We start from the raw sequence: 21678 nt of genomic DNA, 5'->3' as shown, positions 1-21678 counted from the left end.
TGTAGAGATTTGGCGTGTCCCCTTTTTACATCTAGCCGTCACACATCCAGGTAGCGATGTGGCCGGGGCAGAAGGAGGAGGGAGCCTGGCATAAAAAGAGCTGAAAGAGCTACAGCGCGTAGTAATAGTCACCTGAGCGAGTAAAGTTGGGTACCATACCGTTCATTTTTACCGGTACCAATACCTGAAATTTGGTTCTAATATTCAGTGATTTAATGTTTTATGTAAAGCTTTTTGAATTGTTTTTTTGCTTAAATGTGAATTTAAGTTGCCTTCCCCTACAACCTTCAGCCAGTCAGTCTCCAGGGCATAGAGAACACTGTTGTTCCTGCCTGTCTCCAGGGAAGTGTAACATTAACCACAACACAGCCACTTTCTAATTCTAGGGATGCAGCAACTCCCCGTCCCCACTGCTATACTGCGCATGTGTGGATACACAGACACACACAAACACACACACACAGAAACACACAAACACACACACACACACACACACACACACAGTCTCTCTCTTCTGGTCACCTCAGCATCCTAATCCTCCTGGACTTCACTGCAGCCTTCGACACCATCAACCAAATCATTCTTCTCTCCCGCCTTGTTCCTCCCTCAACATCACTGGTACTGCCCTCTCCTTGCTCAGATCATATCTCACCAACAGAGAACAGTTTATCAACATCAACAACTGCAGCACCTCCCCTGCTCCTCTTTCCCAAGGCGTCCCACAGGGCTTGGCGCTTGGCCCTCTCCTGTTCATCTTCTACATGCTCCCTCTTGGTAACATCATATGCCGTCGCGGTCTCCGCTTCCACTGCTACGCCGATGACGTTCAGCTCTACATCTCCACCAAATCAATCACCACTGCAACTCACTCCACTCTAACCAACTGCCTCAGCAAAATTAAATCACGGATGAAAACCAACTTCCTCAAACTCAACTGTGTCAAATCTGCCATGATCATCATCGGCCCCAAATCCCTCACCAAAAGTGCTCACAACTTCTGCCTCACCATCGACAATTCCACTCTGTTTCCCTACCCACAAATTTGCAGAGCTATTTTTGACAGCAACCTCACCTTCAAGTAGCACGTCAATCAAATCACCAGAACTGCATCTTTCCTTTTAAAACTTACTTCCTTTTAAAAACTTGATAGTGTCTTTGAGTGTTTAAAAAAGCACTCTATAATTAATTTGCATTCAAATGCATTTATAGATAGATATATTATGCATTTAAAGCATTAACATGTCAAACAGAAGTTGCCTATCCAGAAAAAAATCAATTGAAAAAGTAAAAATAAAATACTTAGTGTTCCAGCTTTTTAAATTGACGGTAAACTGAATATCTTTGGTTTTTGGACTTTTAGAAAAAACAAGCCGTTTCAATATATCACCTTGGGGTTTGGTAAATTATAATCAGACTTATTTAGATTTCTTGACCAATTATAAACCAAATGATTTAGGAATTAGAAGAAAACAATCTCAGTTTCATTGAGAATGGAAATAATTGTTAGGGACAGTTCTACAACAGACAAAAGAAAGCAAATGTGACTCCCTAATTAAAGTTAAAATCACAATCTTCGACACCAGTTCTTCTTGAAGTCAGAAATAACAGTTGCATGACAGCTCTAAAACAAGCCTTACTAATGGAGCAATTTTAGGTTTAGACTATTAGGCTAATGAAATACAATCCCGAAAGTGTAAACATTTACATATTGGTAGAATTGAATAAATAGAACCTTTCAAATATATGCAAGGATTTGTTTTTACCATTGTCTAAATCTCTGGTAAGATCCCATCTTAAATTTGATAGCTCAGTCTGGTGTCCATTTAGAAAAGATTGAAAAGTTCCAAAGAAGATCTCCTAAATTAATCCTAGAAATGAAACATATGTCATATGAGATTAGAGAGATTAACCAACTCTTGCATACAGACGATACAGAGGAGACATGTTTGAGGTGTATAAACTTGTACATGGAATATATGATACAGAATTGTTGAGCCTATCTTTCATTTTTTGAGTAATATTTATGATGTAAGAAGGAATCATTTAAAGTTTTACCCCAGAACATGCCTGAAAAGAGATAAAAATTCTACACACTGTGCATTAAAAGCATGGAACTAGCTTCTAGAAGAAGCTGTCCGTTCCCCTTCAGTTCACTCTTTCAAGAAAAGGTTGGACACGTTTTTCTGTCAAAACATGTCATGTAGAATGATAAAGCTGGTTTGTAATTTATGTAACTTATTTATTTATAACCATGACATTAATGTGAGTTATGAAATTAGTCTGCCTCAAATTTTTTTATGTCCTTTTGTTTGGTGGCACACAGTGTTTGAGTCTGGTATACCAGAAAGTTTCAATAAATTTAGAGGCAGTCATCCATCTATCTTTTTACTCACACGCAGCTGCCCCAAAAACAAACATCTACACTACATACATTACATCAGGTCATAATTTCATGTGTCCCACTGCACATTCTGCATCTCTCATGAATATTCTGTGTATTATTCTCCAACAAAGGGAATTGCTGCTGTGTGACATCCTAAAGTGGCAATAAATGTATTAAATGCTATCATAACAGAGTATTCACTTGTGGACCCAGGTTGTGCTGTTAAGTGCATCTGGTCGGAGCATGAGGTGGGAAGACAGAGACAGGATGTCACATCCTTATGGAATACTGTAAATCTGTTAATCTTGCAACTGGAAATTGTTCAACGTGAAATTATGTTTTATACCGAATTCTGTGACAAGCTACCAGGTAAATGACACGGATTCATTAAAAGCTTTTGATTGCGCAAAGTATTTGCCTAGAGGGCAACGCTCACCATGGCAACTTTACAACATGAACACAAGCTGCAATAATTCTCTGACAAGTCTTTAACATACTGTACATGCAAGTGCCTCACCCCAAAACCGTATGTTAATGATACAAGACAAACACTGAGTGTAACCGTATAGCCTATAATATGCTAAATAACCACATTCCCAAATGTCAAAATACTTTAGTTCAAGCATCATCTACCAGCAGCCAGCAGAAACAAGTCCAGTAGTATATTTACCAAGTCACAGAACTTTCAAAATAAGTGCCTTTCAGAGAAACTTGCTATCAACTTAATGCAAGGAAATTAAAAAGCACATTTTGCACAGTAACACTCTTATTGGATTCTTATTGGGTAACGTGCTCACCATGCATCTATGCTTCTTTCAACAATATCCCAGATAACTGCAAGACGAATTTTAGCCTCTGCCTGGCGCTTCTTACAATGTCTCTTATCCAACACAAAAACACACACAAGAGTTTTGTTGCTCAGAAATACAAACACACTTAAGTGCATCCACAGACACTTGTTTAGATTGTGTTAGGAAAAAACAAGGCTCCGTGTGTACAACTGACATACTCACATCATGCTCCCTTTACAACCCTTTCACACACAAATCAGCGGGCCAACATGGCAAACTCACTATGCATTTAAAGTGGACCACAAGGAATGAGAGCACACAGCACAGAGTGTAAACAACTTGAGATAGGTTTAGAAAAACAGTAACTTCTGAATGAATAGAGGTAGAGTTCCCAGTATAATTATGACATTATTTATTAATTTCCTCCTCTAGCACACAAGAATTACCCAGGGACTAAAGACATGGACTCAAGCCCTCCAAACGTGCAGTTGTTTGATTAAAACCTGTAGCCAGTGGTGAAGAGCACATTAACCTAAGTACTCAAGTACAATCGTAGGATATTTGTACTTTACTTAGCTTTAGTGTGTAACTTTCTGGTATTAATAAATGTCTGTTACATTTAAGCCACTGCCAAATGAGTTGCTGAGGAGAAGCAGCGACAGTTTTGTTGTCATTACTTAGAATTCCTCATGGGGGCGGCAGAAACTACGCACTAAAGCTTTAACAATGTTGATTTTGTGCTGCTATATTCTTGTGCTCCCTTACATTATAATGGGAAAATGTTGTACTTTTAATTTCACTACATTAATCTGAGCCATCCATAGTGACTGGTTACTTTGCAAATTAAGATCTTCGATGGAAAATTTAAGACAAGCTTACAAAATATGATGCAATATTATTTAAACTAACCAAAAGTGTATAAATGATTTCAAATCAGGTCCACCTTTAACCAACTATGAAGGACTGGGCTCTTTTCCCAAAATCAAGCATCATCGGAAACTGTCAAGTACCAAAGGCGGGTGACTGTGATTCTTCTGTACGGATGATTACTAACGGTTTCCGTATGCGTTACAGTATGTTTGGCCAACAGTAATCCAATTTAGTAAAAGGGAAGCAGGCAGCAACATACTTGTAGAGAAATCAAAGCCACAAAAAATGTAATTGATTCCTAAGCTTGTCTTTGGTAAGAACAAAGCAAAGAAACTAACTCACCTGTTGGTCTGCTTATATGTTCATTCCCCAGTATTCCCCTCAGCTGCCAGATGGAGGGGGTGGAGGGGGTGGGTGGGGGGGGGGGGGGGGGGGGGGGGGGGGGGGGGGGGGGGGGGGGGGGGGGGGGGGGGGGGGGGGGGATTAAGCTGCTCTAAGGCCCTTACAGGGGGATACGCCGATGGTAAACGGACAATGATCATCAGTATATATCCAGGACAGGAGGCCAGACAGTAATCACCTGACTTTCAGGCAAGCTAAAGTTGGACATGTGGGGTGGAGATGTAGGTGCAAGAGACAGACACAGAGAGAGAGAGAGAGAGAGAGAGAGAGAGAGAGAGAGAGAGAGAGAGAGAGAGAGAGAGAGAGAGAAATAGCAATGATAGAAAAAGAGGGACAATTTCTGCCAGGCTCTGTCATTCCTATTCCTACCAAAGCTGTCAAATCATCAAGCCTTGCAGTGGCAAATAGGGACACTGCCTGATTTTGTTTTACAGGATTACACCGGCTGAATTTTGAAACTACAAGGGTAGCTGGAGCTGCCCCACGGGCCGGCAGAGCTAGAGCGAGTTGTATTTGTCCTGTTTAGGATGGCCCGGTGACTAATCAGTAACAGTTAATCTTATTAAGAGGCACAGGGTGCGCTGAAGACACAGCACACTGTGCAGAGGGGCCTGGTGAAAACAGTGACTGAATAAAACTGTACAATTATTTACAATCCTGCTGACATAGGTTAATTGATCACTTGCATGACAAAAATATGTATCAATAATTTCAATGTTCAATGAATGTTGATAATACTGATTGACAAATGTATCATATGGGTGTTGATTGAACAGTTGGACTTTGGCGCTAGAAAATTGAGATGGGCATTTCTAACTATTTTATATTTTATAGACTAGACAATTGATTAATAAATTTAAAAAAAACAAGCATGTTTTTTAGGTTCATTTACCTGCATTTAGGTTTATTATTAATTACAAGAGGCTGTATTACTTCCCAAGTTTCTATTTTACTGGCCTTCCAGAAACTCGCAGAAAATCTTTACTTTGATCACAAATGGCAGATTTCACAACTAATTTTCCTAAATGTTTAAATAAAGAATTTAATTGAAGTTTCCATTGTTCTTGCATTTGTAACATCCTCTTTTCCAACATCATGCAAGTCATCACATACCATTTACTCAAGGAGATATAGAGTCTTTCGGGCTCTTGTTAACTTATTCTTTGATGAGATATTTCTAGATTTGAAAAAAAGCGTTCATGATAGATAGATAGATACGTTTTGAAAAAAACACCTAGTTTTCTCCAGTTACTTTTGCTGGTGATAACATCCTTTAGAGGACACATTGTATTCCAAAAATATGTGCAGCCATAGTGATTTTCTAAGATGGTTGTCTAACCTAGTCTACAAAAAAATGTTCCTGCACACACCCTATAAAAACATATATCGTTAGCCTAACCATGCACTGAGAGCCATGCGGGTAAACAACAGCTAAACTGAAGCCAACAGGCTGTTTCTGGTCCAAACTTTAAGACAAGCAGCACTACCGTTTCTTACGTTACCCATGTAACGTAGCTAAGGCTGTATGAAAAAAACGTCAAGAAAGACTGTTATCGTAACCGAGTACGTCCAACCAGTCAGGCTGCTGGCAGAGCAAAGAACTTGCTAGCATCAATTTAACAATAAACGTAATGCGGAGATTAAGTAACTTTGATAACATCAGTATCAACGGTAGGCATTGCAAGCTTACCTTATATTATAGATGGCATGATGGTCAAAAGACTGCAGTGATTTCACTGGCAAACTTCATAGAAACGGGGGTCGGTCGCCCTGACAACCGGAAAACTTAAGAGAGGGACCAGAGACGGTTGAAAAGACCCACCCCCGTGTCACCATGGCACGCACGACACAACAAACCGCCACCGACCGTTTGCAGGTTACTGAGGTTCCCTCAAACACATTATGCCTACACATTCGTCGAACTGCTGAAGTTAACAACTTATTTGTCTTATATGAACTGTAACGGAGTAACGTTGGAGAACACAGGTGGTAAACAGTCAGTGCCAGTTTCAAAAGTTGGTTAGCGTCACCATAACTTAACGTTACTCCTCCTAATTTAGCTAGACATCAAAACAAACGCAAACAACTCACATTGCTACTTATTTCAGCTACGTTCAGTTGGTAACTTCATTCTGGAAGAGTCAAACGAGTTACTTTCTTCCAAAAAAGCCGAGGTTTTTGATAATTAACGCTAGGAGGCTAAGCTAATTATCAGTCTTGAGTGTGGCACTGATTTAATCCGTTCCCAAGGCGAAACACTAAGGGAAAATTATGTTCCTGAATACAATATTTCAGGCATGTTTTACCTTCTCCCAGACAGCGTACGTATCTCACTTTTAATTAAATCGCAGCCCTGACCCTGACGTTAACCTTTTATAAACTTAGTCTAAACATAATCAATTAAATTGTGGAGTTTGTTGTGGGTGTTTTGCCTGACAGGCAGGGTTGAGGAAATATGAATGGCCCACATACTGCTTGAAGCCAAAGACTAAGTGGTGATTGGTTATGAGGCTACACAGGGGCGAGGCTTTTGAAAAATACAACAATGTGGGATTGCGCTTTGAAGATGTGGCCACAAGAGGGCACCATTCCCTAACCTTTCAAAGGCCATTAAATTAATCTGGTTGATTAGACCTCTTCCGAGGACTGTGTGTGGCTGTGTGCAGACCGAGTCATTGAACTTTTTGAGTCTCTTGTTAGCTTCGTTACACCTGTTATGGCAGGTCAGATTAAACCCTTAGCATTCTTACTGGTAAATCCTGGTCAAATGTAACTTGGTGTTTATGTATGTGTTGTGATTAGGCTGCTACCTTGGCCAGGTCTCTCTTGTAAAAGAGATTCTGAATCTCAATGGGACTTCCTGGTTAAATAAAGGATTAATAATAGTAAATGAAGATTTGTGACCTAACAAATTCCCATCAAAGCTCCGGCCCACTTTCAACCTAAGCAAAGGTCTAATCAGCCAGAATAACTGAAAACACCTGTGTGGGTGTTCAGAGGGTTTGAATATCAGCCAACTGTAGATACCTACCTTGTATTTGGGGATTACATACAACATAGAAACAAAGTATATAAACAGTGTGTGAAATTATTTTCTACATGTTCTATTTGCATGTTCTAATATCAAGAGCTCGGTCTTTCCACTTACAATTACTAGGCATTATTGTTTTTTGAATTGTTGAATGTTTATGGAGGATCAACAGTAATGTTGTTATTGGTAAAAGTTACAATGTCATGACATATTTGAGCTGCAACATGCATTAAATGAAATAAGATAGTAAGCTCATGTTGGGAGACAGGAACACTATTTCTCTCTATAAAAGTTTCCAACTTCAAAATAAAAGCAGACAACGTGCTAGTTTTTGTTGCTGTTATCTTTATTGAAAAATTAAACACACTTTCTGTATAAATAGCATGTCATTGTACAACACTCCTTGTTTAAATGTGCAGGAAGCAGGCAAGGACGGCTGGAGTGACACAATAACAAAAGCAAAAGGAGGCAGCTAAAGGAGCATGGTTGAAAATAAACACCAGCAAAATGAACTTGTGCAGCTAGTAAAGCAGGAGGCACACTCAGTGAAAGAAATCAACATTATCAACAGAGAGAAAACAAGCGGTGTTGGTTTGGAGTCTGACCTTTGCGGGGAAGCAGTGTTTTTTTTTTTTTGGGGGGGGGCAACCGTTGCACTTTGCTACAGCACGAGAAACAAGTCTGAGCTGTCGTGTCGTGTCAGAGTCAAGGCCAGCACCTCTCTCGGCGTGTGATTAACGACACTGTCGATGGCTTCCATCTCTTCCCTCCATCATCCCTCTCTCCAGCCTGGCCCTTTAAAAACAGGTCAAAGAGAAGGCCGGGCCGCTATCGACACAATGTCTACAAGATGGGGTCATTATGGAGTTCACTCACAAAAAAAGTTACTGGAGGGATAATTCTGCAGTTAAAATTGGCTTTTTAAATGTCTAAATAAATGCATAAGGTTTGTGTAATAATGGCTGTTTCTTTTCCTGTAGAACTTTATTCATCAACTTTCACATTTGACTTTCTCGGTGACATGTTTGCATTTATCTACATTTCACCTGAGCAGGGTACAGCCAGCTGCACGGAGGGGTTCAGTGTCTTGCTCACTGGAACTTTGGCATCAATGGACATATGTAGCTGATTGGACCGCTGGAAAATGTTTATCTCAGTTAAAGGGATTCTACAAAATACCGTTTGCAACGGTAATTTGTCAACTTTTCATTTACTGGAAATCTGTTTTGTATGAGGATTTATACAGACTATGTCAAACCTTAATAAGTTTTTTGTTACTATCCAAAATGTGTCCCTAGCACTGAGAAAACTGGTCCGTAATGTTCTCAGTTTGGAAAATAAATTATAATTCTCTAAATTTTAGACTTTATTTAGGCAAAGTTCTTGTGTAGACAACATTTAACATTTGGTATGTTTTTCCCACTCATCTGTGCCATTGAACCTTTTTGTCCAAAACTATGAGAAACACATCAGTGAGCTCACACTGTTGCACCGGGTGACAAATTCCTTCATTACCATAAACACACACACTGTAGTGTACCTTGACTCAATCCCACATACACACACCCACCACCCAGATGCTGTCAATAGTCACTAAATGTATTTTACTCAGCAGCTGAAGATTGTGCCCAACAAATGAACAATGTAGTCCTGTTTAGGTAAGGTTTGATTCAAAACTACATTGCCCAACTGTTTCAGGAATTTACTGAGGCTTTAAAAAAAAATTAAACTGTATGCCATACTATATTTTTGTATTGAGTAGTAAAGACTAGCACATTGTTGTATTAGTGTTTCTTGACAATAATATACTTGTATTCAAAAATATATATATCTTTAAATTCCTAGTAAGGTAGTAAGCATTCTTTTGGTATCGGTACTGAAGGTTATTATATCAGCACTATCAGAGTATTGAACATTTCAAAACAATATGTTGCACTGATGGTGACAATACTTTATTTTTATTTTTATGAATCCAAAGGTTTTTATTTGTCATAAATAAAATGTCATAATTCCCTGAACCCCTTTTAGAGTAAAAGCTTGTGACTGGGGTGGGTCGGTGGGTCAGGTATGCCTCGCTGCAGAGGTCCAGGGTTCGAGTCTGACCTGTGACAACATCTCTCCCCTTTCTCACCTAGCTGTCCTGTCCATTAAAGGCGGAAAAGCCAAAAAATAATCTTTAAAGTAAAATCTATACACAATCAAATTTAGAGATGTGGTGTGTGTGGTTTTCACTGGACAGATATAAGAATTCCATTATTTTTCATCAAAAGGTCGGCCACCTCAGTGTTGGACATAGGCATAAACAAAGGTCTCCTCCTTCCTTGTCTCCTGTCCTATCTCTGAAAGTGTGATGGCAAAATGCTCAACTGATGAAACCAAGGCCTTCATCTGTGTGGCGGTGACTCCTTCCAGAGAGATTGTTTAACGGTGAGTAATTACACTGAGAGGACACACTTCAGCTCTCATCTGTCTCAATTTCTATCTGTCTTCTCATCTAGCTCTTCCATCTCCCACACATACACACTCATGTACACACACATGCTGATGCATCCTGAATTTTGAGATTGGTTGTAGCAGTCGTGAGTATGTTTTTTCCCCCAGATTTTATTTTATTACGCCCTGAATATTGCAGTTAACATTTCTCCAAATTAATTTTAATGGATGCACACAATCTTTTCTCTCAGATATAAACTGATGCGTTTGAGTTCAATATGGAACTTTTCGTATGGTTTACAAGTCCAGGTTGGCCTTTCCTTGTCAAACATCAGATTTACGTACCGTGATTCATGTTCTCAGTTGAATCAAGTCTTATCAACTTATCAACTTAATGTTGATATTCATATTTTTTAACTCCTCCTTTTGTGAGGCGGAGGTAATTCAATCATTCACTAAACTTAAATTAATATGGATAAAATAGGTTTGTTTCCTGATCCTGTGCCCAAAACACAAATTAACTGCATGTCTGACAACAAAATTAGAATTCTGCAAAATGTGTAAAGTTGTGGTGCGCCCCCGTAGCTTTCTGGTGTTAAGTAACTCCTTAAAGCAGCAATAACTAATATTTTCTTCATCTTAAATGTATAATATGCAATGCAAATAAGCAATGTATAGACTAATTCAAAAGCAAGCCCTCTCAATTATCACCTTTGATCCACTAAGGGTGTGTTGTGGTGTCTGTTTCTGCGAAGACGCCACCCTCGGCATGTATTTTTCTTTTCTTATTTTGGTGAGGGACGTTTATGGGCATCAGTGAAGAGCCTTTGAGTCCTGCGTGGGTTTGTGTAACCCCCCAGCCAATACAGCACTTCAACGCAAGTTGTATTTTAACGTGCTAAGAAAAAATCAATTTGACTTGAAATAAAAGGTTGGTAGTTTTTTGTTTTCTTACTTCTCACTTGTAAAGTGAGCAACAGAACAATAGCACAATTTACTTTTGACAGATAGATTGTGAAAAAAATCACCAGGTTTTTGCCTGTTTCTAGATTCTAGATTGTTTAATAAAATATATCTTGGGATCATGATTTTGGTATTTTCAGGTACAGGATGTGGGTATGGCCTTTAAAAATACGTGAACGTGTAAACAAAGCATTAATGTGTTGTTCTCTCTCTCTCTCTCAGTTGTCACCAGAAGGATTCTGGAGTGTGTGTGTGTGTGTGTGTGCAAATGTGTGAGAGAGTTTGTCTCATACAGCAGCTGAATGACATTTACATCCGTCTTTATTTGCCATCTCCTTAATTTGAACATCTTTTTTTCTCTTCTCATCTATTAACTTCAGACAGACGCACAACACGAATCCAGGCACAGAACACAGGATTAATATTCCGACTACTTCATATTTCTACCTGCAGCCTAATATGACTCTCTGGAGTGACACGTGGAGGATATTTGCTGTACTTCCTCTTCACACATGCACTCTTCCTGAGAGGAAGCAACTCATCCCAACAGCAATTACATCTCATTTGTTACTTTTGTCACTCTCTCGATCTCTCTCTCTTCCTCTCTCGCTCCATCTCTCACTTCACTTGATTGCTTATCTCCTAATAGCTTTTCTATAAGTGGATAAATGTGTGCGTGTGTGCACGTGTTCCATGTGTGAACATGTGTCTCAAATCTTAGGCAGTGTTGTCCTCTAAATGTATCATTACGCAGCTCTTGGCCATAAGTGCTGCACTGAGCATGGCTTCGGCAAGCCCCCCCACGGTGGAAATAATTAAAAGTATGAAATTACAAAATAAAAATCATCAATTGTTATTCAGAGTAGCACGCGAAAAGCTGAGCGTTCTGAGGGAAAAGCTGAGATTGTATGCCCTCAGAGAGTACCTCCACACTAAACTGGACAAAAAAACACACATGGCATTTTTTGTCGAGTGACTGAATCTGAGTCAGTACTAGGAAACTTGGCCACAGTGCAGATGTTCTCAGAAATGTGTTGTTTACTGATGGGAATTTAAAAAAAAGAAGCAGAGATTTAGCCACTTCTTATTGTTCATATTGTAGACGCGTCTGGTGTGGACATAGTCTCAAACAATACAGACACACATGGAGCAGTGGAAAGGACATGGGAAAAGGTGCCCAAATGAAGATTTCTGTTATACACACGTCTTTTGATCGAACAAACATGAGCAGGTAAAGTGTAATTTTGTTAGCCTGAGATGATTTTATCCAGTTAGTTTTTTGTGAAATGGGATAGTTAAATGCAGGCAGGCCGCTAGCATCGCTGTAAAATGTGTTGAATCCCTTATCACCAGGACAGCCTGAATTATCGTCATCCTCTACTTTGAAATATATGACTATATCTAGAAGATGCAACAGAGGTTACGGGTTTTCATTATTCATATAGGAGTATCTTTATGTGTACAGTATATTTGCATCTGTATCTACATTTGTTCATTTTTACAGTGACAAATCCAAGCTTGTAAAGTCGAGCACGGATCAGGCTTAGATGTGCAGTTGTCTCTCAGGTGACAGCAAAAACAAAATAAAATCAACTGACCATGAGACATGGGAGTGCTACGAGAAGTTCCAGCGGGGTTTCCAATGGTTTCAGATTCACAAGTTTTAACACGGAAAGAACAAAGGAAAGGTATACGTTTCACTACTGTTCCATTTTAGTGCATAATGTCTCACAGTGGGTAGGTAACACGTTGAGGAGAATCCTGAACAAAGTCCATGGCTGAAGTAATACCTTGAAGAAGTAAATGTGTGTTTTGTGTATCCAGACTGGAGGGTGATTTTTTTGGAAGGCTCAGAAATCAGTTGGTGGTTCATTTAAGTCCATCCAAAAGAGTTGTGCCATTTGAAACAACAGACGCTTGAATATCCTCTTCTCATGTTGTCCTCGAACACTTCTTCTCTTGTTGCTGCCTTAGTGACCGTCCTCACTCCACTCAGCTATAGGGCCACATTGAAATCGGTGACCAGGAAGTCCACGTGGTCCCTCTCTTTGGTCTTGAAGGCCTCAGCAATGAGGCGTGCGGCATCCCTGTGCTCACGGCCCCTCATGGAAACCCCGTTTACCTCCAGAATCACCTGTCCCACCTTCAGCTGTCCGCAGTTATGGGCTGAACCCCCCCTCTGAGAGGGAGAGAGACAAAGAGATAAAGACAAGAGTAAGAACCGCTTAAAGGACAAACAGGCCGCTCTTATGTCGGAAACAGTCTGTCGTTTAGCAACACGTAAAAGCACTTTTCTCAAATTAAAAAAACTTCATATTGGCACAAAAGTCTGCCTTTCTCAGAAATGTGAAAATAGCCATTGGACTAAATGGCGCTGTACTGATTAGAGGTCAGCTGATTAATCAGCCGGCCATTTTTTACATAATCGGCACTGGGCAACATCAGAGGATATCAAACAGATTAATAGGCAGGCGCATCTGCGGGCAGCCTAGTGTTTTTGTTGTGGAACACGTGTTGGACATCCGCTGCCCATAGAGTCAATCACCAGCAGAGGGAGCAGACCTCATCCGGTGCCTTGGGAGGAGCTAAGTTCCTTGGACAAAACAGAAAATGCTGCTAAGTGCTCTAAACTTGATTTTTTTCACTGAAAAGTTTATCTGATAGTTTATTTTCTTCTTAACTGTTTTGTTTAATATAATCTTTAGACATTATTTATACAATATATGTTTTTACATTATACATTTTTTTTAATTTAAGTATACAAGTGCAGATTGGTGAAGTGTTCAATAAATGTTTTTGTTGAGAAATTTTGTGTATCTTAAGTAATTATTACGGTCGACCTCTTGTACTGATATTCAGAAAGTTGCCTGGGATTGCCTTCCCACCGTTCCAACTCGTCAAATACCAGCGCTTTATCAAAGCCTGCACTAACATGCACCGACATGCACTGACATGCACCCCGACATGCACTGACATGCACCGACATGCACTGACATGCACCCCGACATGCACCGACATGCACCGACATGCACCGACATGCAATGACATGCACCCCGACATTGACCGACATGCACCAACATGCACCGACATGCACCGACATGCACCGACATGCACTGAAATGCACCGACATGCACTGAAATGCACCGACATGCACTGACATGCACCGACATGCACTGACATGCACCAACATGCACTGAAATGCACCGACATGCACTGACATGCACCGACATGCACTGACATGCACTGAAATGCACCGACATGCACTGACATGCACCGACATGCACCGACATGCACTGACATGCACCAACATGCACTGACATGCACCAACATGCACTGAAATGCACCGACATGCACCGACATTGACCAACATGCACCAACATGCACTGACATGCACCTACATGTACAGTACTGACCCAAAACAGAAAAGCTTAGCTTACAACACAAACAGGGGTAGTGTGACTTCATTCTTTGCTCAGGACATCATTGCTCCACTATATCTTTACAGAGCAAATAGTTTGTTTACAGCTATTTTATAGTTCTTAAATCCACTTTAGTTTATGAGAGCCCTAACACCTGTACTTTTGATTTGGACCGGGAAAGAAAAAAAAGATAGATAAATGTGTCTTGATTGGACTGTGGTGTGTTTTCCAACTGACTTATTACACAAACCAAGAGCTGTAAATATGAGGTAACTCAATGACTGACAGTCTTGGTGACATCATCCTACATTATCAGCATTCCATGGACCACAGGGGGAAAGTCATGATGCACTTCTGTGCCTAATGTGTTCATTTATCCTGTCTGATATCACAAACAGCATGCAAGACATAACTGACTATGAGTAAAGACTGCAACTGAACCTAAACAGACAGAAACAGGACAACACAATACAGATTTTCTGCTGTCATATTATGGAATAGTTTCTGTGTTGTTTCTGTTTCCCTGTTTTCACTCACTTTTTTTGACATCATATTTCATACCAGCAGGAGTCTTCTTTCCTCAAAAAAGCAATAAGTGTTGTTTATCCTTTTGACTGAGATCAAACGTGGCAAAAATCTCAAAACAGCAAATCAAAAGCACATCAAAAACCTAAATGCAGCCTGGTTTTAGTATGTACCAGGATACCTGGTAACAGACCCCAGGTGTTGTCTAAATGTGTCGTTTGCTGAGATGAAATAATAAATTAAAAAAGCTGTGATTTATCCGCTTCCTATTGTATCTAATGTGGACCCTCATTTTTGTTGTATTACACTCAAGTAAAAAAGCTCCTCTCAGTACCAAAGTTAGAATTTAAACATCCTGCCATAAAGGGACTTTATTAGCCTCCAGAAATAGAGACATCCTGTCACAGACATACATATGCACAAACAGCCCCGCAGTCTGGCCCTCAGAGCCCACAGCGAAGGCTCAGCAGTAAATGCATGCTCCCTTGTGGAGTGTGTGGTGGTAATACGTCTTCCAGGCATTTTTGGAGAGTGTACTAATATTTCTTTTTCTTGGGTAGGCGTGGTAACAGAGATCAGATCAATAAACTGGAAAACAAAATATTGGCGTTGCATCAATCAAAGTCATGTAACTCTATGATTTCAAAGGACAATCATCAACATAAAGGACCCATAGACCTTGATACTGCAATGTAACCCGGCTTCTTAAAATAACAAAATAAAATAAAAAAAGGAGTCTGTGATTAACATCGAAAATCAGAAACATCTTGTTACTGACACATAGGACACATGATATTCACAAAATATACAAGGCCTCAGGTGTCTTTTCTTGACTACGTCTTAGCTCCTTGGCAGTGACATCAAAAGACTCCCAGAAGAGCTAGCAGATCTAACAAGTCCCACAAATATCAGTAAAAAATTGGATTGCCATCTAATTCAGTGTCTGAATTGCTGAACAGAGGTGGTTAGTTTCTGTGTGAAGTAAGCATCTGAGGCCTCTCTTTGTGCAGGAGAACTCACTCCACACCAGTAGATCCTCAGCATACTTGTTGCCATTTTTGTTTCTCTGAAGCAAACCTGAATAAAAAGTGCTCACCGTATGTGCTTTTCCTCAGCGGTTACATGCCCAGAGGACAGATAGAAGTGATGAAGTCAAGGATGCAGTTCTTTCCCTCTCTCCGGTCTGCAGCCTCAACATTTAAAATCACCAAACCACTTTTTTTTTCTAAATTACTTTCATCATACATTCAATTTGTATGTCCCTGCTATTGAAGACTTAGATCCATTACCAGCATTAAGTACCAATGCATGAAGTAGTGTGTTCTTTAAGTTGCAACATGTGCTTAATGGCCTCTGCATGCCTTTTGCGACAGTGTCATTGCAACCTGGGCGAGGATCTGGAAGGGCTGACTGGTTGAGTGTGGCTTCTTGTTGATGACTCGTGATTGGCTGTTCTACCCCTGAACCGATCCCTTTCTCTTCAGCCTCCTTCTAAAACACGAAAGAAGTCATCCCATTTCCAAGGTAAAAAGAATGTTGGTCGTTTCCCAGTTGACTTTCTCCTCAACCTTACCTAAACAGCTTATTTACCCACTGTACAATGCCTGCCCAGCAACAAAAAGGCAGACGGACAAAGTTAGCACTTAGCTGGTAATGCAAGTAAGACATTTAACAGCTAAAAAAAGCTGCTGATGTTTTAGCAGTAGTTGGTGATGACCAAACCAGCGCTAAAAGGAGGCTGAATATTAGACAAACATTCCCCACATGGACACAAACCCCACTCCAAACCAATGGTAATGTTGCTTTGTGTCTACTGGATGTATTTTACAACATGGTAGCAAAAGAACTTTATGAAGAAAAGAAATATCAGAGCAGTGTTTCTGTCAGCATGTTGAGGAGTTGTTCTACCACCAAGTAGTCATAAAAATACACTGATGCTGCGTTAATAGAAAGAAAAACCAGAAGGGCACTTGGAGAGTGCACCTCCAACCCCCGCGAAGGCCATGCAAAATCTCGCAATGTTAACAAAAGTGAAAAATAATTTGTCTATCTGCCCCGTGATTTGGATCCGCTCTAAAATGAATGGGTTCTTCCTGCCCATGATACATCCTTCCACAAAGTTTTATGAAAATCAGGTAAGTAGATTTTCACCACTGACAAACAAACAATTTCCTTTGGAGGAGGTGATAAATCCAAGATTCCACATTCTTGTGGTCTTAAAGTAAGGTGACCAGTTTTCTCAGAAAAAATCCGGGGACATTTTTAGCTCAGAAGCTTATTTACCTCCAAAACAAGTAATGTGTTTACTTTTATAAAACTTGAAACAGGGACACAAGACCTAGAGCTGTTCCCATTAGGGGCTGAGCCCCCCCCCAAAGGTCTGATCCTAGACCCACCCCTAATGCTACTTCCTACTCCACTCCACTACACCTCAGAAGGGAATGTTTCAAGATAAAAAGTCCTAATATTTCAAGATAGAAAGTCTAAATATTTCAAAATAGAAAGTCCCAATAGTCCTAATATTTCAAGATAGAAAGCCCTAATATTTCAAGATAGAAAGTCCTTATAGTCCTAATATTTCAAGATAGAAAGTCTAAATATTTCAAGATAGAAAGTCAATATTTCATAATGTTGTAATGTAGGCTACTGAACTACTGACAGCTTCTGCTTTATTGCTTAAGGCTTGTTTCTCCAACAGCTCATTGAGAATCAGATACAATAAAAAGTATTGAGGACATTGACGCAGTATTAAACGAGATCGCTGCAGTCGGCAGCAGAGAAACTACGATGGAAGTTAATAGGATAATTGTATTTACGTTCATAAAAGTGCTCGTTTTGCTACTGACAGACTCAGATTAATATTCTAGGTGTCTGACAACATTATGGAAAGGATTTCTAAGGAGGTCGACCTTTCTGTTAAAGATAAAGATTATTTTTAAAACATAAAAGTCAGCAAAATTGTGTTCCTAAACCCACCAGACTCCATGTAAATAATCAGTGATTTTAGCATCGTAACACACGGCTTTCTAAAACATCTCTGAGCACCGCTGGCTCTGGCTGCCTTGAGCCTGTGTGTGTAGGGTGTACAACTATCGGCTATGTTTTGTCAGTATTTTCTTTCTTTCATTCCAATTTCGGGTCTGTCAGCCACAGTGAAAACTGGGGACATTTCCGGGGCCAGATCCAGCCAGGGACAGGTCGCCAAAATCGGGGACTGTACCCGGAAACCGGGGACGTCTGGTCACCCTATCTTAAAGCACACCACATGCATTTATTTTTGTCAGTTCCATATAGGGCTGCACAATTAATCGAAGTTTAATCAAGATCACAATTTTGACTTCCCACGATCAAATTTGCGTGATCAAGCAATTTTTTTAAATGCGTCATTTCATTGAACGCTCCGTTTTTTTTGCATAGCGCATCTACAGCTCCGTAAACCCCTGTCTGCTCATGTGCCAGTCAGTTGTTCCCTGCATCACGCAGCTTAGCTTCAAGATATAGACAGTCACAGAGGACAGAGTAACGGGAGGAAAATTCAACAGATAGCAGTGTCGGTCTCAATGTTTATCAGTTTACCAGTAAACGCAACATTTTGTCCCGTCTGTGTTATTCAGACAACAGCAGTGACCAGTGCTAGCTAGTCGGTGGCGGTGCTAGTTAGCTTCTGTTAGCTCACAGGCTCTAGGTCGCAAGTAACATTTTTCCTCTAGGACATTCATTTTGCTTTACATGACCCATTTCTTCTGTAATGCCGGGCCTGTGTTTGGATCTCTACTCTTACTCTCCGCGCAGCCCTGCAACAAAGCGCCGGTCCACACATATGACATTTGTCTACAGTTTTAATTGTTATAAACACAGCTGTATATTGTTAAGTATGAGGGGCAAACCTGTATTTGTACCAGTGTTTCCGCGGGTAACTCTGCTATCGCGGCCGCCACGGCAAAGAACACAGAAGAAGTTATTGAATGTAACTAACTTCAGCTGGTAGAGTAATAGCGTGTAAGATGGAGGCTGCTGGACCTGGGCCAGGGGTGTGACCCATGGCTAGAATATCATAGTTCATAAAAATGCAGCGCAGCGACGATACAGACATTTCATACACACAACGTGTGTATCCGCCGTTCGACCCGTGCTGGACCCGTTCATAATAAGTCAGCCGTCTCTCTGAGCCTATGTGACAATAAAATTTGTTTGGGTTATAATCAACAAATAATCGTGAGAATAATCGTGATCACAATGTTGATCCAAATAATCGTGATTATCATTTTGGCCATAATCGTGCAGCCCTACTTACATGTTCTCCTCCTTTGTTAGTTGACCTCATTACTTCGACAACTTTGATGTTTGAAAACACCAGCAGTTTTTTTCTCCATCCAGACTAGATCATCAGCTCTCTTATTTACGGAGCGTTCAACAATTACCCCGAGCTAATGGACTGGTCGGACAACATGTTTAGGAGATGGCAGTGATAACGGCTTGTCGCATCAGAAGGGCTGATAGGTACTGATAACGGCCGGTCGGCAGAAGCTTACTCATCTGTTGTTCATCGTCAGCAGCTACCATGATTGAGGTGACTTGAGGCGAGAGCCCTTGTGCCCAGAAAGACAGGAAACATAGAGGCCAGAGGTTTAATGTATCATGACTCTACCGACTTACTTCCAATATGGCAGACAAACTATAATGTAAAGGGCACTTGGCTTTGATGTGATCTGTCCCCCAGATACAACTGATGCCCATCGGAAAGCCAGAAAACAGAAGCAAGATATTGTTTTTTTTCTTCTTTAGAGCAAATGTATCATTCTGATGCTTGGTCCTGACTGGGGGAAGTACTGAAGTTGTGTGCCTTGCTCAAGGGCCTACAAACATTGAGTTAGCTTTCCCCAGGTGACGGAGCAAGGTTTTCGAAGCCCACTTTTCTACTTTAAAACTGTAATGAGCAGAAGGTTTTCCTCCATTTTCTGCACCAAGTGGCCTAAGGGTACCATGTTATGAATGTCTCTAAATAACTGTAAAGCTATATCGTGTTATTGTTCAGGAGCAGTGGCGTAATGTAGCTTCTGGCTTTGTCTCGCTTGTGATCGACAGGGTTCGCTCCTCAGCAAACCAAAGTTTGGATGATATCTATGCAACTCCAAAGATGTAGAGCTGTAATTTGAGACCCAGCCATCGTTTTAACCTTATTACAATTCTAATCTGCTTGTATGAATGGTTTGAATGAACTCAATGTTAAAATGATCTCAGGAAATGAGTTCTAACTTTGTATCTGACCTCTTCACTGGACCTCCTCGTGCCATGAAGCACCAATTTCCTCTGCTATTGTTACTATTGCAATCAGCTTCCTTTTTATTTTTTATTAGTCCTTCACTCAAGTATCTGTGAGGCTTAGAGAAATTGGTTATGGGTTGAACCATTTCAGCGGTTGCATCTCAAGAGTGTTTAAGTCACAGACAATCCTAGAATGAAGTGAGTGAGGTTTCCCTGACTTGCAGAACAATCTGGAGAATGGATGTACACACAGCTGCGGTGCTGACCTAATTGATTACTCTTTTTATTTAGACAGTTACATGTTTAGCTTAATTGTTTTTTTTTTGTGAAAAACAGGATGCGTTATTCAAAAATGTGAAAGAATCTTGGCCTTGTCATCTTTTTAAGTGATGTACTCTCCTGAAAAGCTGAGCTTCAAGATGCTAACTGCTACCATCTTATATTGACATGGTGTCCATATCACATGGTAAAACAAATCCATTCAACAGACAACAGAGGCCTGTACTACGAAGCAAGATCAGTTGTTACCGGGTTCAATCGCTGTGGTAACTTACGCTGAACGCCTAACCTGGTCGGGAGCAGGTTAAGTTGGAGATCAGAGATCAACCGGTGTAAAAGCATCGCCTACTGACCAATCAATACTTGATTGATAACGGCGTCACAGTTCTAAGAAGATCCAGTGGAGCCAGAGACTGAATGGGTGGAGCTCGGTGAGTAAAAAATAAAAAAGCTTGGTGCGGAGAGAAAAAGAGGAGCACTCTCAAAAGTTAAAACATTTAGGGACTGACAACCCCGTTAACATTCCCCGATGGGTATCCTTATGAGAGATTTTCAGTGAAGAGAATTAGGCATAGATGTCAGTTTGTTTAGCCGTGTGTTGCCAATGTGTAACACTCACGCAAATTTGGTTTGAATTATCTTTTTATCTTTTTTATTGGCTTCCAGGTTTGCAATTGAAATAAAATGCTAAAGCAAGTTTAACTATGGTCAGATCTTGTGCCTGACTGATGGGGAAGTGATATTGATAAGCATTGGGTTTCACAAATTTACAGCGTCAGCTTTTTGACAGTTTTCAGAAGTAGCGACTCTATTGAGTTTTGCTTTTAAAACCTTGTCTGCGTTATTCATATTTATGTGTTTATTATAGTTTGCTCTTCTTATGTAAAATCAGCAGCTCTAGAAGATGTTTGCGATTGGCCATGCTTTGCAAACACCGTCTCTTGACCTAGTTGTTAACCACCATGGTGACTCAGATTATGCAGGACCTCGGTTGTTAGGGTTAGTGAAGCAGGGTAATTGAAAGAAATCCAGGGCATGTTGATCAGCCACAAACTCCCAAAGTATAGACAGCATATTAAGTGTCCCACCAGGGACACTAATATACTGGACCACTGCTATACTACATTAAAGGACTCCTATCGCTCTGTCCCACGTGCAGCCTTGGGACTCTCTGATCACTGTCTGGTTCATCTTGTCCCAACATTCAGGCAGAAACTAAAATCTGTTAAACCTGTTGTAAAGCTGCAGAAACGGATCTGGACGAACTAACTGACACTGTGACATCTTACATCTGCTTTTGTGGGGACATGCGTGTGC

At 40.4% G+C, this 21678-nt stretch overlaps 2 protein-coding genes and 1 long non-coding RNA gene across 8 annotated transcripts in view; 1 reads left to right on the top strand and 2 right to left on the bottom strand.

Annotated features, from left to right (window-relative positions):
* akna (AT-hook transcription factor) overlaps window positions 1-6550 on the bottom strand; it is a 56801-nt gene extending 50251 nt beyond the window's left edge. For 3 of the 4 annotated variants that reach the window (XM_034896880.1, XM_034896881.1, XM_034896882.1), the window contains exon 1: window positions 6137-6549. The gene's annotated coding sequence lies outside the window, so the exon portion shown is untranslated. Of the gene's footprint in view, window positions 1-6136 lie in introns of all 4 variants that reach the window. The other variant, XM_034896883.1, reaches the window with a different exon arrangement.
* LOC117959634 lies at window positions 6-20930 on the top strand. Its single transcript, XR_004659981.1, has 3 exons — window positions 6-16; window positions 4994-4998; window positions 20835-20930. It is a non-coding gene; the product is annotated as an uncharacterized LOC117959634 (long non-coding RNA).
* The window catches only part of whrna (whirlin a), a 185876-nt gene continuing 176495 nt past the window's right edge, over window positions 12298-21678 (bottom strand). For all 3 annotated transcript variants that reach the window (XM_034896884.1, XM_034896886.1, XM_034896885.1), the window contains one exon: window positions 12298-13052. In XM_034896884.1, coding sequence (XP_034752775.1) covers window positions 12870-13052 — 183 coding nt within the window. In that variant the 3' untranslated portion in view covers window positions 12298-12869. The remainder of the gene's footprint in view (window positions 13053-21678) is intronic.

The sequence above is a fragment of the Etheostoma cragini genome, chromosome 16 (assembly GCF_013103735.1).
Source record: "Etheostoma cragini isolate CJK2018 chromosome 16, CSU_Ecrag_1.0, whole genome shotgun sequence".
Classification (NCBI taxonomy): Eukaryota; Metazoa; Chordata; class Actinopteri; order Perciformes; family Percidae; genus Etheostoma; species Etheostoma cragini.
Note: the sequence above shows the minus strand (reverse complement) of the source record. Positions and strands in the feature narration are given on the sequence as shown.